Below are 15,541 nucleotides of genomic sequence, written 5' to 3' on the forward strand. Positions count from 1 at the left end.
GGCCAGTTGACATACTGGGCCCTCTGTACCCCTCAGAAGGGAGTCGCCTACGACAATTACCCTCCTTTTTTTCTTAACAGAGATGTCTTGATGCGTGGGGCTGGCTGACTCACCCTAGGCACCCCCTCGGATGGATCTTTGTCCAGGTCCTCATGTGCCTGGCCCTTGAGTTCCAGAGCCCCATACCTGTTGTGTAAGGGCAGCTGGGATGGTGAGGGAGGCTGGGAGGGGATTCGCCAGCGTCTCCGAGCAGGGATCTGCTTCCATTTCCCCTGATCTCTTAGGTCCCCTTCTTCTGCTCGGCAGCAGCAGGGCAGGGGATCCCCTGCTGCTTGTGGAGCCTCCACCAGCTCCCTCTGCCTCACAGACAGGCGGGAGCGGGGCACCACTGATCCATCTCCCTCTCACACCCCCTGATGCTCCTCAGCCTCTCCACTGCCTCTGCCAGCCCTGCCCCAGGCTGAGCAGTTGCTCACCTGGTCGCACTGCACGCAGATGGTGTCTCTGCTGGTCTCTGGTAAAACTGACAGGCACTCTTTGCAGCCAGATGCTTGGACAGCCGTGTGCTTGAGTGGGAGCTCTGTCTGTGTCGCCATATTCCTTCAGGCCACGGTTTTCAGCTGAGTGGCGACCATGACTGAGCCTCTTCTGGGAGGACGATGGCCACTCGTCAGAACATCTCTAGTGCCGGCGGGGGGATGACTGCGTCCTGCACGCCCTGCCTGCGCGAACTGCCGCGCAAACTTATGTTCACAAGTTTGGAACTGAATTTCCATTATGATCTTAATTTTAAATCTGCCTTTAAAATCCAAATATAGTCCAGTTTTAGTAGACTCTTTCTATGCTCATTGCTATCTTTTTCTTTTTTTTTTTTTTAAATTGGAGTGGATATATTGTGGGGATTTGGCTAGTATCTCCTGACATAGTGAGAAACGGACTATTTATATGTTTGTTCTATGTAGGAATTGCAGCAGTAGTTATTTTATTTTACTTTTATGCTATTCAGTAGACTCTAGAAGAAGGAAGGATGGTGTAGGAAGGAAACTGAAGCTCTGGTAATGTACTTGAAAATACTCCTGGGACTCTGTGCGGGACAGCTCAAGAGACTGAGGGAATATATCGCTTGTCTACCTCTAGGACAGAGGGTAGACTTTATTTCAACCGTAAATGGAAACAGCGTATTGGCATTGGCAGTTAAGATCATAGCAGAGGTTTTAATATGAAGGGTGGAAGAGTGTGCAGTTCAGGCTTACATGTCCTCTGGCATGCTGTATTCTTAACTCGAAACTGGCATCATCTAGTAAACAACATAGAGTCAAAACATGCCGCTTAAAAGCTTTCTGTTTGCAAAAGAGAAGGAAAAACTATGAGTTTATTTTGTTATTGTTGTTTATTTAGGTGAATAATTTTTGATTATAGTGTACCTCAGAATTTCCTTGAGGCCATGATCTCACCTTTAGTATAAATATTATCAGGGTCTTGGAAACACACATGGTAATTTCCAGGCTATTGTTGACATGAATTTTAAAGACCATTTAAAATTCTACTTTAGCTCAAATCTGTTTTGCAGTTTTAACTATGAAGCAGTAAGTGGTTATTTTCATATGATTATTCTTTTATTAGATATGATACAACTTCAGTATCAATTTAGATGGACCTTTTTAAAGGTGTAGTTACTTAGATGGGAGGTTGTCAGAACAACTTTTGGCTCTATGGAATACAGATCAACAACAGGTCGGATTGCAATTCTTGCAGTGTTATGATGCAAAGGCTTGAATTAGGATCATTAAAGATTATCAAGTGAAATTAAAATATAATATTTGTCAATGATGAAGATGGACACATGAGTACTGACACAAATTTAATATTTTGATGTGTGGAATGATTAAGTATTTGGTCTCAAAACTACAAAATATTACAGTGTTTACAAGTTAAGTCTTAATCAGGCACTTTTTCAGCAGAAATTGTGTTACATATAGTTCTCTTATACATATAATCTGAAAGCAAATATAGCTCCCTCTTCCACTACTGTTTAATGCTTTAGTAAGCATTCTGTCTGACCACAAGTATGTTACATATCTTAGTCTCCTTACAAATGTTCAGAGCGGGTAAAAATGACATTTTCAGATTGGCTGGGAGGGTGGTCATCAAACTCATCTCTCTTTGGACCAGCATGTGAAGAGAGTGCTGACGTGAGGGACCTCTCCCAGGTTTTGTAGCAGCAGTGCTTCCGTGTGGACAACGGCTCTGTGTTGAGCCAGGACTGTAAACCAAAAATACTTATGGTGACTCTGCCAGTACATAAATTTTCTGTCTAGATCAGTATAAATGACAATGTGAGGTCTACAGAATCATAGAAGTGTGAAAATGAGAGGGAACTCGAGAGGCTCACCTGCATTTACGTAGGAGACAGAATGAACGTGCCACAAACATCCTTGATGGAGGTTTCTGTTCTCTCCTCCTTCACTGTGGTGAAGAAGATCCCTTGGTCCCATGGTCTCTGTCAGCATCCAGTTCCACTGCTTGTCACTTCTTGTGGTCATAATTTTTTTCCCCCTGATCCAATCTACGTCTTGCTGCGTATTAAGTTGATCGATTCTTGTTCAGTGGCCACATTAATTTTTATAAGAACTGGTCATGGTTTAACCCCAGCCGGCAACTAAGCCCCATGCAGCCAGTCACTCCACCCCAGTGCAATGGGGGAGAAAATCAGAAGAGTAAAAGTGAGAAAACTCATGGGTTGAGATAAAGGCAGTTTAACAGGGAAAGCAAAAGCCGCGCACACAAGCAAAGCAAAACAAGGAATTTATTCACCACTCCCCATGGGCAGGCAAGTCTTCAGCCGTCTCCAGGGAAGCAGGGCTCCATCACACGTAATGGTTACTTGGGAAGACAGACGCCATCACTCCGAACGTCCCACCCCTTCCTCCTTCTTCCTCCAGCTTTCTATGCTGAGCATGATGTCATATGGTATGGAATATCCCTTTGGTCAGCTGGGGTCAGTGGTCCCAGCTGCATCCCTTCCCAACTTTTTCTGCACCCTCAGCCTACTTGCTGGCAGGCCAGCATGAGAAGCTGAACAGCCCGTGACTGCTTAGCAACAACTAAAAATATCCCTGAATTATCAACACTGTTTTCAGGACAAATCCAAAACATAGCCCCACACCAGCTACTATGAAGGAAATTAGCTTTATCCCAGCTGAAACCAGGACAGTACTATATAAATTCTTAAAGAATTACCATATTCTTTACCATAATCTTTTTTTTTCCTAGACTAAATAAAAATAATTAATTCAAATTTCCTTGTTTGCAGGTTGTTTCCTAAACTTCTTACTATTTCTAATTTGTCTGTATCTGTCAAGGTGAGGGATCGAAAAGGAGTCATGAGATTTCAACTAGGGTGTCAGTATCACAGTGGCATACAAAAACTATTTGCACAGTTGTGTATTTCATGCTGTTATCAGTGAAATTCACCTTTTTTGCAGCAGTAGGACACTGTGCATCTATACTTTGTGATATGTTGCAGCTCTGATTTTCTTTTTTTTCTTCAGTACAGCTTGCTTTGCTACTTACTTCCTTTTCTATATTTGTACACTTGATTTCTTCTTCTTACTTGTCAGCTTGAGCCCTACTGAATAATGTCAATTTGTCAGTGTTTAAATTTAGAGTATCTAAGGTGCTCACCAAGCTGTCCAGATAGATGTCTTCCATAGACTGTGCAAAATATGTTATGTTTTATTGTTGCTGTTGTTAATGAACATTTCCAAACTCCTGTTTCACTCCACGAAGTATGTCCTCCCAATTTGAGATCACATTGTTGATTATTTGTCTCTTAATATGTTTTTGGCTATGATGCTTTCCCTATATTAATTTTACTTGAAACATATTTTGCGCAGTCGTTCAATGAATGTTACATGGAATAGCGCTAAAAGCTTTATTAAAGTCAAACTACGTAACAGCTTTTCCTCCCTTCTGCCCACTTGACCAGTTACTCTGTCAGACAGAGGGATTGATTTGGTGGGATTTATTCCCAACAAACCCATACCAGCTGTCTGTTACAAGCTGTGATGATGTACAAAGTTTTTTCAATGATGTCCTTTCAAGTTAAACTTTTTGATCAGTAAATTTTCTGATTTTCTTCTTTGGGGTAAGGGTGATGATGCATTTGCCTTTTGCCAGATTTCTGTTAACTTCTTCCATCCTCTTAACTTATCTTGAAGATAATATTTGTTCAGATGTTGTGTTGTCTATTATTAGGGTAATTTTAATCAGTGTTGTCTGGTTTTAATTTATGTAAGCTCATTTAAATATTCTTTCTTTGTTCAGCAAATGCACATCTATTCCTACCTTCCTCTTGTGAGTGGTATTCATACTAAAATATCTGATCACAAGTAGGCTGCTTTTGAAGTTTATAAAAAAGAAATCCTTTTCAGTGTCTCCTGTTTGATCACTTTTGTGATCTACTTTACGAGTAGACATTTTATTTTGTTGTGTGTTTCTGTTATTTTTAATTCATGCATAATACAGGCCCTTGTTGCTTTACCTACTGGTTATGTAGTGGATAACCATGATCTCATTCTTTAGCCCTTTCACACAGGGACTGTTAACTGCTTTGTTTCTCATCATTTTGTGGACTTGGACATTTTATGGGCCTTTTCCATATGCAAAAATTTTATTTCTTCTCTTTTCTCCCTGCGTGTGCTTCTTCAGCAAGTTACAGTCTCAATGTCGGTATTAGAGCAGTGTGAATTATCACATTGTTTCTTTTTTAGATGAAAGTTGTTTGAGGACAGAGATTTCCAGTTCTTCCAGTTATTCTTTCATTCCTAATATTATTACAAATGTCTAAGGTATTTCTCAAGTGGCAACACCATTTTTCTGTTCTTTGATACTGTTGCCTTCTCCCACTGCTACTGGATTTCATCCTTTTGACAGGCGCAATTTTTAACCACAAATGCATTTTTGTTACTTGACTGCTTCAGTAGTTCAAAGCCCTTTATTCCAGCGTCTGTACATGTGTGATGTGGTAGGGTAGATGGAGAGGCCACATCCTTCTGCAATAGCAGACTGGAAACTCCAGAGCTTAGATCACTGTACTCTGAACACCAGAGTGAACAAGATGAACCTCTCCACTCTCATTCCTTTTTTGCCGGAGAGCAGTAGGTTTTTTATATGGTAACATAGTGTCTGTACTTACTCCATTTTGGGTTAGTTTGTGGTGTGAGCATATGTTAACGAGGCAGAAGCACTGTGAAGAAGATTAACAAAGATGATAGGAACTTAGGAGTGATCTTTGTTACAGAAGGAAGCTAGCTTTAGTGAACAAGACCAAACCACATTGTGCAGTCTCTTTTGTAAGCTTATTGTACTCTCTGTTAAAACTAGATGGATTTTTTTGCCCTTTCAGTTCATTTTGGAAGGTGAATAAATGTTGAACTGTGTGGGTTTTATCACTTTCTCAGAACTATTTGTCTCTCTTGCCTTTTTCCATCAAGTCTTTGTTGCTGAAAATAATGTAAATCTTTATTAGTTATATCTCCAAAGAGATACAGAGGTCTGAGAACTCCATCCATTACTAATGCTCTGTGAAGATTTAAAATCTTTTTAATGATCATCTGCTGGAAGGATTGATTTACAGCGGATAAGTTTACAGTTTGTATTATTTAATTCTACTGAGTGACAGTTGGAAAGACATATATCACTAAGCAGTTGAAAGCTGTTAAATGCCAAGGAGAGAGAGGAATATGTATGGTAAGAAGGAATGGCTAAGAATAAAGAGTAAAGTAGGAAAGTGTGTTGTGTGGATTTGGTATCATGTAAAGCTGCCTTGATGAAGTATCATTGCTTTTACATGACTTTAGTGCTTTTTTAAAAAGAATTTCCAGAAAGGGAAGAGGAAGCTTTACTAAGAAATAGTCAGAAGATATTTATAATCTGACTTATTTGCCTACAAACCACATAATCTTTAATACAGATTGCATAGGTCTTCTTAATATAGCTTATAGGGGTCTCATAGTTTGGAGAAATGTCCTGTTAAATACTTGAAGTATCTTGCACTGTCTGCCCATAAAAATGTGTAAGTTGGTAAATACTTGTGTAAATTTTATTTTGAGCAAAGATGGTCCTTTCATGTAACAGTTCCACATATGTGATACCTGTATGGATGGAGGTTGTAGGTATAGTTGTCCTATGGTTTGCGGTGTTTTCACAGCTTATATTTCTTTCGCTTGCTCTTTTTCAGTCTATAGTCTTTCTACTCTGGGAAGGTTTAAGTTACCTGTATAGCAGCACTGTGTGGATTGTGGATCCTTAGCTTGACAGGAATACTATCAGAAGTCTTCCAGTTTCCCACTGATTTTGAGAATCTTACGGAGAAGTTTTCATGCAGATCGGATAAACTTCTATGCACACCTCTAAAAAGCAGAAAGTATACATGCCAGTTCATTGGTGCCAAAGAGTGTTAATGGATGGTGAAATTTGCAAGTTAATGGGAAGATTAAATATTTGCAATGTGGCTGTAAAAATTTCCTATTCAAGTTGCCCTAATGCTTTTATCTACCTTGTCTTTCCAGATAGTGTGAAAAAATTTTGTAAGGCATTTGCCAGATGAAAAATAAGGAAAGAGACTGATTTATGCATACAAATTATGGTGAAGGATTCTGTTGATCATTGCGAACTGCTTTAACATTGCTTTTGCAGTTTGTCTCAAAAACTCCATGACAGCTTTATCACTGCCACAAGGATTACGTAATTGTACATGTCTTTTCCTCTTTTTTCTTTTAGTTGGAACTAAATTGTTCTGTCTTCTTATCAATCTAGTCCTGGTGGAGCAGGATGTCCAATCGATTCCGCAAGCTGAAGTTGACTCAGACATTGCGCCATGGATTTCCTTCCAATCAGTTTGTGCCTTTTCCTGATGAGCCTGAACCATCATTAAATTCCACCATAAAAGCATTTTCACAGAGTGATATGGACACCTCTGGAAACCTTGATGCTGCAACAGCTCGGATCACAAATAACAAAGCTAGTGGTAAAGCCAGAGTTGTCTTGTGGGAAGTGAGCTCTTGTGGGGTAGTCAAGATGATACTATTTCTAATTTATTGATTTATTTTTATTTAACTTAATATAACTGAAAAGACATGTAATGTATTTATAGTATATACAGGAAGAGGTGTTTTTACTCCTTACTGTTGGTTATGCTGAACAGTGAATACAGCATCATTTATGCAGGAAAATGCTAATATAACCATGTTACTGCTCTGTAGCATTAAATCAGACCATTAAATCAGACAGTAAAGACAGGTAACTCAAAAGTTGTTAGTATCTTTGGTAAACTAATTTATGTAATGAAAACCTTTAAACAAATAAATAAATAATTCTGAGAAGAAAGAGAGATTGGAAGAGCCCAAATCATAAAGCACATCTACTGAAATTGTACAGCTCTTCATGCAAAACACCCACAGTTTGTGATGTGAAATAAAACTATCGGCTTAACTTTAATTTAGGTACATGACAGTGTCATTGAAAATCTTGGTTTTGTGTGCTTACTGAGGGTAAAGCTCTTGAATATTTGAAAACAATAAGCTATCCTTGAGAACAAAAGTAGGTATGTGTAAACAATAAAACATCATTATATATCTTTCAGGTGTAAACACTGCGAAAGGAGGAAAGGATGATGAATTACTGACAACCATGGTATGTTGCAGTGTTCTTGGTGTGTTCATCCCAATTCAGAAGGTCATGCAACTCCTGTTATTTTTATTTTATTTTAACCTATCCAAGTCACCATTAGAAAGAGAACTATCATTTGTTTATAGTTACTAGACAGGAACTGAGAGGCTGTGATACATCAGTAGTTCTTAGACTAGGAAGTACTACAAGTAGCATGGTATAGAAGCCCTTCACAAGTACTGACTTTTTTCAGGAGTTACCTATACCTTTGTGTGATCAGCAGTGAATTACTAAAATAGATGGAACAACTGATCAGTTGCTGACAAGCAGTATGCTGTGAGGAAAACACGGATGGAACATGGTACAATGTAAAAATGAGAAATTACTAGTAGAGGCAACCATGAAATACTGAGTTTGGGATATTTATTTGTATTATTCTATTTCTTCTTTTGTTATAATGTAGCTGTAAATTCCCCTACAGCTTACTCCCTGGAGATGTCATTAAATTTGGCTGGTTATCCTTTATGTTCTTTTTAAGAAGATTGAGTAACTTTTGGTGTGACTGACTGACAGAACTCCAGGGAGCCAAATCAGTTGTGGTGGTTTTTTATTTTTCTGGAGAATACACACAGCAGGAACAGGCGATTGTTCAGTGGTTCCAGGTGTCCTGTTTAGGAATGCAGAGAGGATTACCTTGTTATTTCTTTGGAAATTAATTGTTAACATTCCTGATAAGATCAGTTTGAAGCAAGATTCAGCCCAGTGAAGAGAGAGACAGTTTCTGCCACTTAATGAACTATATTCATTGTAATAAATGAGCATACTGACAGGTGCCAGAATGTCCATTGGATTATGTCTGTTATTAAGTGTTGTACATCTTCACAAATACTACTTTTGTGTCTTGTTTCCATTTTATTTTGTTTAAAAATACATTGCCTCCATCTTTTTATTTAACTTACAACTTTGAAAGTACATCATCAGCTCTCAGTAATACTTCTTAAGAAGAGGCTCTTTTCTTTTTCTTTATTTCCCTCTCTCAGTTGAGAAGCAGTGCTCCGTTTACCAGGCTGCCCAGCGATAAACTGAAAGCAGTGATACCGCCTTTCTTACCACCCTCAAGTTTTGAGCTTTGGAATTCTGACCTAACGCGACTTAGCAAGGATGGCAAAGCTGAACAGATGAGAACTGCCTGGCCACAGAGAGCGATCAAGCATGATTTTAACAGCAGTGGGAACTCTGATACAGTAAGCAATCAAAATGTGTATGAAAACACTGTGTTATGTCCAGGCTATGCTGACTGGTGAGCCACACTGTCTTTCTGATTAGAAATTACTTTAAACCCACTGTCTCAGTAATGGCTTGTCCTTTTAAGCTTTGCTGTTTAGGAAGAATACACATCTCTATGGAAGGAACATAAATGGAACAAAAGTTTTGTATGAAATGAATCGACTTTTTTGCTCTTAACCAGAATGAAGTCGAGCCTGAATAAATTTGCTGCAAGCCGCTAAAGTGGCTGCTTGTTCCACCTATATATTTAAGTTGCCAAAGTACATACAGCCCAATATTGGAGTGTGGCAGAAACTGCTCTGATTTGGAAGAAGACTAGGGGCAGAAGAAAAGAATGATAGTTCCTCAATTTTTAGGAACTAGGTGGGAGGGAAGAAATATCAGTGAGACATAAATATACAGACATAACATTCTGAAAGATTAGTAATAGATAAAAATCTAGCACTTAGTGACCAAGTGGGCTTGAAGGCATACAGCCTGAAAGTGCAAGTACTGTAAAAAGAGAAAAAGTCTAAATAAATTCTGTTTTTTATAGAAAGAGCTTGCTTGATTCTACAATGTTTTTAGTGAAAACACAAAACAAAAGGAAAATAGCTTGTTTGTCTTGAAACAGGAAGCAAAACGACCCAGACAACCTTTGCTTTCATAGTTAGTAGGAGAAAAAGGGGAAGTGCTTACTCCCCTGACTTTAGACTCTAATAGCCAAATGTAGAGGAGGGTTTGTTTTACTAGTCCAGAACTGTATTTCATGTCAGTTCTAGAAATGGAACTATAAAGACATTTTAGGAGAAATTTTTTTCAGTCTTCCTTTTTTAAGTGAAAGTTAGCTTGATACCAGCAGAGGTGATTTAGGTGGAATAAGGTGGAATATTAGAAGGGAAGTGGTAGATCACAGGAAGGTAAGTGTTTGTCATCCTAAAAAAGATGATTGTAATAACGTAAGTGGATAACTGGCACCCGTATATAAAGTGAGGAGCAGGGGAAGTAGGGGAGGACTAGCTGTCAAACCTTCTGTGGGGGAAGAAGGGTTTTGCTAGGGGTATAGGGGAGAAGGAGAGAAACCTAGTAAGTCAGAGTTGAAAGAAGTGATTTGAGCAACAGGATAAGAAACATAAAAAAGCTGAGCTGCAAGAGCCAAATGTCAGATGGTTGGCAGTAGCTAGTGGTGTAAAAGCAGAAGAATTGAAGGAAGATGTGGACGTGGCTGAGGATTTGGCTAGCATATAGGTAGATCATTAGTGCCTCAGTTAACAATAGCCAATAAAATGGTGCAGGTCGCTGTTTAGGTTGAAGGAGATATGAAAATGAAACCGAGGGAGAGAAAATTCATGTCACTTGTTGCAGCTTAGTTAGTAAGAAACAGGGGTATGGTGGATGAGAAGTAGATGAGAAACAGGGAGCTGTTTTGTAAGACGGGAGAGACAAAACCAGGATTCTGCAGGAAAGATGTTTTACGTGTGATAATTCTTCCTGTCCCCAGCCTGCCCCACTTGTAATATTATGTATAAGGTATCTTAGGTGCATGTTTATGTTCATTTTGTGTTGGCCAAAGGTTAAGGAGAAATAATGCCTTTATTATGGTGTCATTTCTTTTGTTGAATATATATATATTCAATGTATTTGTGTATGTAAAATAAGATTATTTCTGATATCCTTTTTGTTCTTCAGTGGAAGTTTCAGAACTTAAAATATAGCAGTTGAAGTTTGATCTTTGTTTTGCTCAAACAAAAAAGATGAAAATTTTTTTGTTCGTTTTCCAGACACCTGTTAGCAAAGGTGCTAGACCAGTCAAATTACCAACATTTACAAGAAGACCAGCGTCTCCTTCAAATTCCAACAATTTCAACCATTCTCCCCATTCTTCTGGTGGATCCAATAACATCGCAGGAATTAACAGGCATGGAGGAGAACTGTATAACAGATCAGGTACCATGCTGCTTTTATTTTCAATAAGAAAGTAATTTGTATCTGTTTCAGCTAAAAAAATCAGTGTTTGTGATGATGGTAGAAGGTACTAAACCTTTTCTGAGGGCTCCTACTGCTGTATAAGCAAAACTTCTATAAAATTTGTTGGAACAGGATTGGACTTTGGACAGCTACATAAGGGAAGAAAAGTCTCACATCTGTTATAGAAATCTCATCAGTTAGCCCCGTCTCAGAAAAGACACGTCCACCCATGATGGATCAGGTGGATGCTTCTTCATTGCAACACACATTTCATAGAGCTGTCTCTTACCCATGTTACTTGCTTTTTGTTTAAAATAAAATAAATGGTTTTCAATTAAAAACAAAGCTACAAGCATTGTATCTGGCAGCTATGGTGAAGCAGCTCATGAAACCTATATCCAAGACTATGAAAGTCAGCTCTGTATGTAGACAAAGCTGGCTTCTCTCTTCTCCTGCACTTGATTTTTGTTCCCTTTCCTAAAAGCTGCTGAACAGGCTTGAACCTTACCATTCTCTCTCTTACTTCATCCAGTCAGTTTTTAAAAGAAAGTGGGTGGTGCAGAGAGGTGAGTTAAGGATTAACAAATGTTTTTTAAGTGATGGTTTCCTTGACTCTGTTTTTATTTTATTTTTTTTCTTAGGTGGCAGTGCAGATAATGTTTTGTCTCAGATTGCAGCCCAAAGAAGAAAAGCAGCAGGCTTACCTGAACAGAAACCCAGCCAACAGTATAGTCCAGTCCAGTCAACTCCTTCATCCACTCCGTCTGATTTGCAGTGTGCTCAAATTGTTGGCAATGGACATGTTGTAAAGGTACAGAGACATGTAAATTTTTGTACTTCCAAACTGGCTGATTTTAATAGGTCATGTCTCAGTCATGGAGAGCTGATAGATATAACTGCATGACATTGCACGCCTAAAATGAATGAACCCCTCTTACAGTAGTGGAAACTTTTCAGCTCCATGAACCTTCTTTTTAATTGCAAGTTTACAAAAGATCACACCTAATAATGAAACATGATTTTGCTTTATTATTAATTTCACTCTTATTTTAAAAACAGTAAATGCAATACTTGATCTTAGGGTAAATCTGCACTGTTATTTTGCTTTCTCATTATTTCTTTCTATGGCCCTGACTGAGTCCAGTGTTCTATGGTAGTTATTCATGGGCTTTACTCTGAAGTGGTATAGCTAGTTTCCCTCCAAAGACACAACCTGAGTGCAGAACATGAGATAATTTGTACCAGGATCTGCTGATCACAATAATATGCATGTATCCAGTCTGCTCCACAAGGTGTTATTTTTAAACAGTATGAACATCACCAACGTCAGGTTTTGCTCCTGAGTGCAGGCCATATTGTCTGCACTGACTTGCCTATCATTTTCCTCGAATAGCTTTACCCTCGTGACCTGCCCATTTTTATGCCTGTACTTTGAAGGTAGCAACTGCTTTGCACAAAGTTTTTAAGAATTAAGATTTTAAATCTTCAAAACCTGCAGAGACACAAGTTAGAAGGCAACATCATAACAGAAGATGTGATACACTCTTGTGAAATGTATGGGTTTATTCACACAGGGAAACATTACATTTCAGAGAGCAACAGAAAGCAAGCACATAATCTGGGGGTTTAGTTCTAATGTCTGGTATTCTGTAAATATATGAATTTATATATTTATATTTAATGAATACATGACTAAGAGCAAAATTTCTCAACTTTTTGCTTGTGTAATCTCCAAAGAGCTCATTTTGCTTTGTTTTCTTTGCATCTTTTCATGAGATTCTTCTTGAAGTTTTGCTTGAAGAAACAAAAATGGCCAGAGTATGAAATTATTACATTTGCTATTTCATTCTGTGATGTCTTATATGGCAACAATAAGCAATATGTAAATTTAAACAGTAAATATCGACGATCAGTGAAGTTACAAAGTTGTTCAGTGATTTAATTGAAATTTCTGGAGGACAAAAATCAGAAAAAGAAAAGCATGAAACTACCAATGCCAAAACAGTTTCCATGAATAGTCACTTTGTCTCTGATCTATCAGTCCTGATTCTGAAGGGACTACTGGTTGCTTTTCAAAGATGAAATTGGGAGCTGAAATTTATAACTCTGCTGGACCTCCAAAAGCTGTGGACTCGTACTGATTCTTTGGCACATGATAATCTTTCCTCCTTTTCTATCCCATGTAACTGCTCCCTGCATTATAAATGATCTGTCTCTTTCTGTAGACAAAGTGACTTTATTATCCTCTTCCCTCATTAAAGTCTCCTCTACTGAACAGCTACCAAATGCTTTTTCTTTCAGAGGTGGTCTGACCAATATATTTCTAATTAAACTCTCAGCAGTTCCTCTCAGCTTGTTTTCATCTTGGAAATAATTTCAGAAGAACTGCTTGTGTACCCCTCCCCCAAATCTTATTTTTCTCCAGTTATATTAATTAGTCTATTAAGAGATACTACCTGTGCCTGTGAGCTTTGGGCTGTGGTTCTTGGAGTCTGTTGTTACAATAATGCTGCCACTAAAAAGTTTAACTATTATCCCCACTCACAGTGGAAGACATTAGGGGATAAAGAAGTAGTGAGGTGCAATGCCCTGCAGGTCATCTTCTGGGAAGGCAGTTCATCGTAGTGTTGAAAAGATTTTTAAATAAAAATGATGCCATTATGTTGGAAAGGTAACAGCTCTTTCAGTGCTCTTTGCTTAGATGTCCAGATGAATTTCAGTCTATCCACCAATAACAAAACATATAATCAGTGTGCCTCTTGCTATAGATGTTCATATATCACACGTCTGAGGTGATTTTTGGGACATCAGTGTTTGTTGGGAGTACACGGTCACATACAGAGCCACACTAACTGCAAAAGCTTAAACAGCCTACTTTGTTGTAATCGACAACATAAATGCTGAAAATTTAATGTCTGTATCCATTGTGGAAATGCTTGTGTCTTCTCATTAGGGTCATGCTGTCTAAATGTGGAAACAGCTGATCTAAAAATGCAGTGATGTTGCACTGATCAGTTTTGCAAAAGTTATTCATGAGGGGTGGCATTGTGCAAGCCTTAAAGAAAAACAATAACAATTTCCAGGGTGATGTAATTTAAATAAATGCAGACAATGCACTAGAGATGGAAGAGCATTCTGAAACACAAATGGCCAGAATAAAGGGAAATTTAGGACAGAAAATTAAAATGAATTCACGATGCTCTTTAGAGACCTCTCAAATTTGTATCATGCTACATTACTTCAAGTCAATTCAATGCAGGGCTAAGGAGGTAGTACATTCTGGTAGGGGATAGGGTAATGGAAGAATGTTACCACTCACATCAGTTTTATCTTTTTAATCTCCATCTCTTTCATTAACTAGAAAAGTTCCATTTATGCCGTAACACAGAAGCAGGAACCACTGTCATTCTTCCTTCTTGCCTTGTTACTCAGCTCAGCTGTTTTCTTACATTTTCCTTGTAGCAGCCTGACTAACAAGCGGTATTTTAAGTTAAACTCTGAATTCAGGAGTCCAGGAGAAAATCACCTAAGACTTCTTTCTAGGTCATTTAATGCAAACATTGAAATGTGGAAAGTGACACGTAGCTTGAGGAATTTAGGAGATGAGGTACATTAACTTGTTTTGGAAAAGACTTGATATACATACATAGATATTCTTATTCCTCGTTTTAATTAGTCTTTTCCTGTTTTCCATGCCTCCACATGTATTAAATAATTGCAAAATATTCACTAAACTTGAATCATTTGACTCATGTTAGGTAATAACAAGTTTAAGGGTTTACTGGAAACTTTAATTCCAGTGCAGCAAGGGGATTAAATGCACCTGAAACTTCATTTATGCTTGCTGTATATTTCTGATTAATACAGCATGAAGTGCTACTTTAAATTAGCATCTGGTATACTTTGAAAAGCTTTAATTGAGGTTTTATTTATTCAATTAAATCTCTGAATTAAAAAGACCCATTTTCAGAGTCAAAGTAATTACAGCTTTTATAAAAAGAATAATTGTAGTGCTTATATATAGTATTGCTGTATAAGAAATAATTTTCTTATTCGAAAATTACAGCCTTAATAAATGTATTTGTCTTGAATTTGAGGGGATAGACTCTCACCTGGGATAAATCAGTGTTGCTCCAGTTATTTCAATATGAATCAAGCAGAAGCTTCTAGTTATGACTACATGCTCTACAGAAATGATATGCAATTTAAGTGATACTGAAGCATCATATATAGGTAAACACTTTTTTTTTTTTTGTTAAACTGAAATGATTGTATCATTAACTACAGCAAAAACTGGAGATGAGCAAAAGACCTCCATCTGGGACTTCATCTACATCTAAAAGCACATCACCAACTCTCACACCTTCCCCATCACCCTCCCCATCTCCTAAGGTTCACAACACAGAGTCCTCTCTCTCTTCTTCTCACAGACAAGCCAAGAGCAATGGTTCCAGCAGTGGTACTATTACAGAGGATGGTGAGTAGGTGACTGTAATTACAGGAGATCCATTCATCAAGAGCACAAACTGTTTAAAGCTATAACTGTACTGGATTAGTGTGTATCTGCATGAGAGTGAGAACTCTTTTCTTTCTAGAAAAAATATTTTGGTGTTTATTACTGCAAGATTGGCATTCC

At 38.1% G+C, this 15,541-nt stretch overlaps 1 protein-coding gene across 1 annotated transcript in view; it reads left to right on the top strand.

The window, feature by feature from the left end:
• Positions 1-4,725: 4,725 nt before the first annotated feature.
• LOC104622214 (ankyrin repeat and SAM domain-containing protein 6-like) overlaps positions 4,726-15,541 on the top strand; it is a gene marked incomplete at its 3' end in the record, with an annotated part of 17,371 nt that continues 6,555 nt past the window's right edge. The window contains exons 1-7 of the mRNA XM_010288932.1: positions 4,726-4,731; positions 6,820-7,030; positions 7,646-7,695; positions 8,712-8,915; positions 10,719-10,884; positions 11,547-11,728; positions 15,193-15,382. Coding sequence (XP_010287234.1) covers positions 4,726-4,731; positions 6,820-7,030; positions 7,646-7,695; positions 8,712-8,915; positions 10,719-10,884; positions 11,547-11,728; positions 15,193-15,382 — 1,009 coding nt within the window. The remainder of the gene's footprint in view (positions 4,732-6,819; positions 7,031-7,645; positions 7,696-8,711; positions 8,916-10,718; positions 10,885-11,546; positions 11,729-15,192; positions 15,383-15,541) is intronic.

Source organism: Phaethon lepturus, unplaced genomic scaffold (assembly GCF_000687285.1).
Source record: "Phaethon lepturus isolate BGI_N335 unplaced genomic scaffold, ASM68728v1 scaffold4446, whole genome shotgun sequence".
NCBI classification, from domain to species: Eukaryota; Metazoa; Chordata; class Aves; order Phaethontiformes; family Phaethontidae; genus Phaethon; species Phaethon lepturus.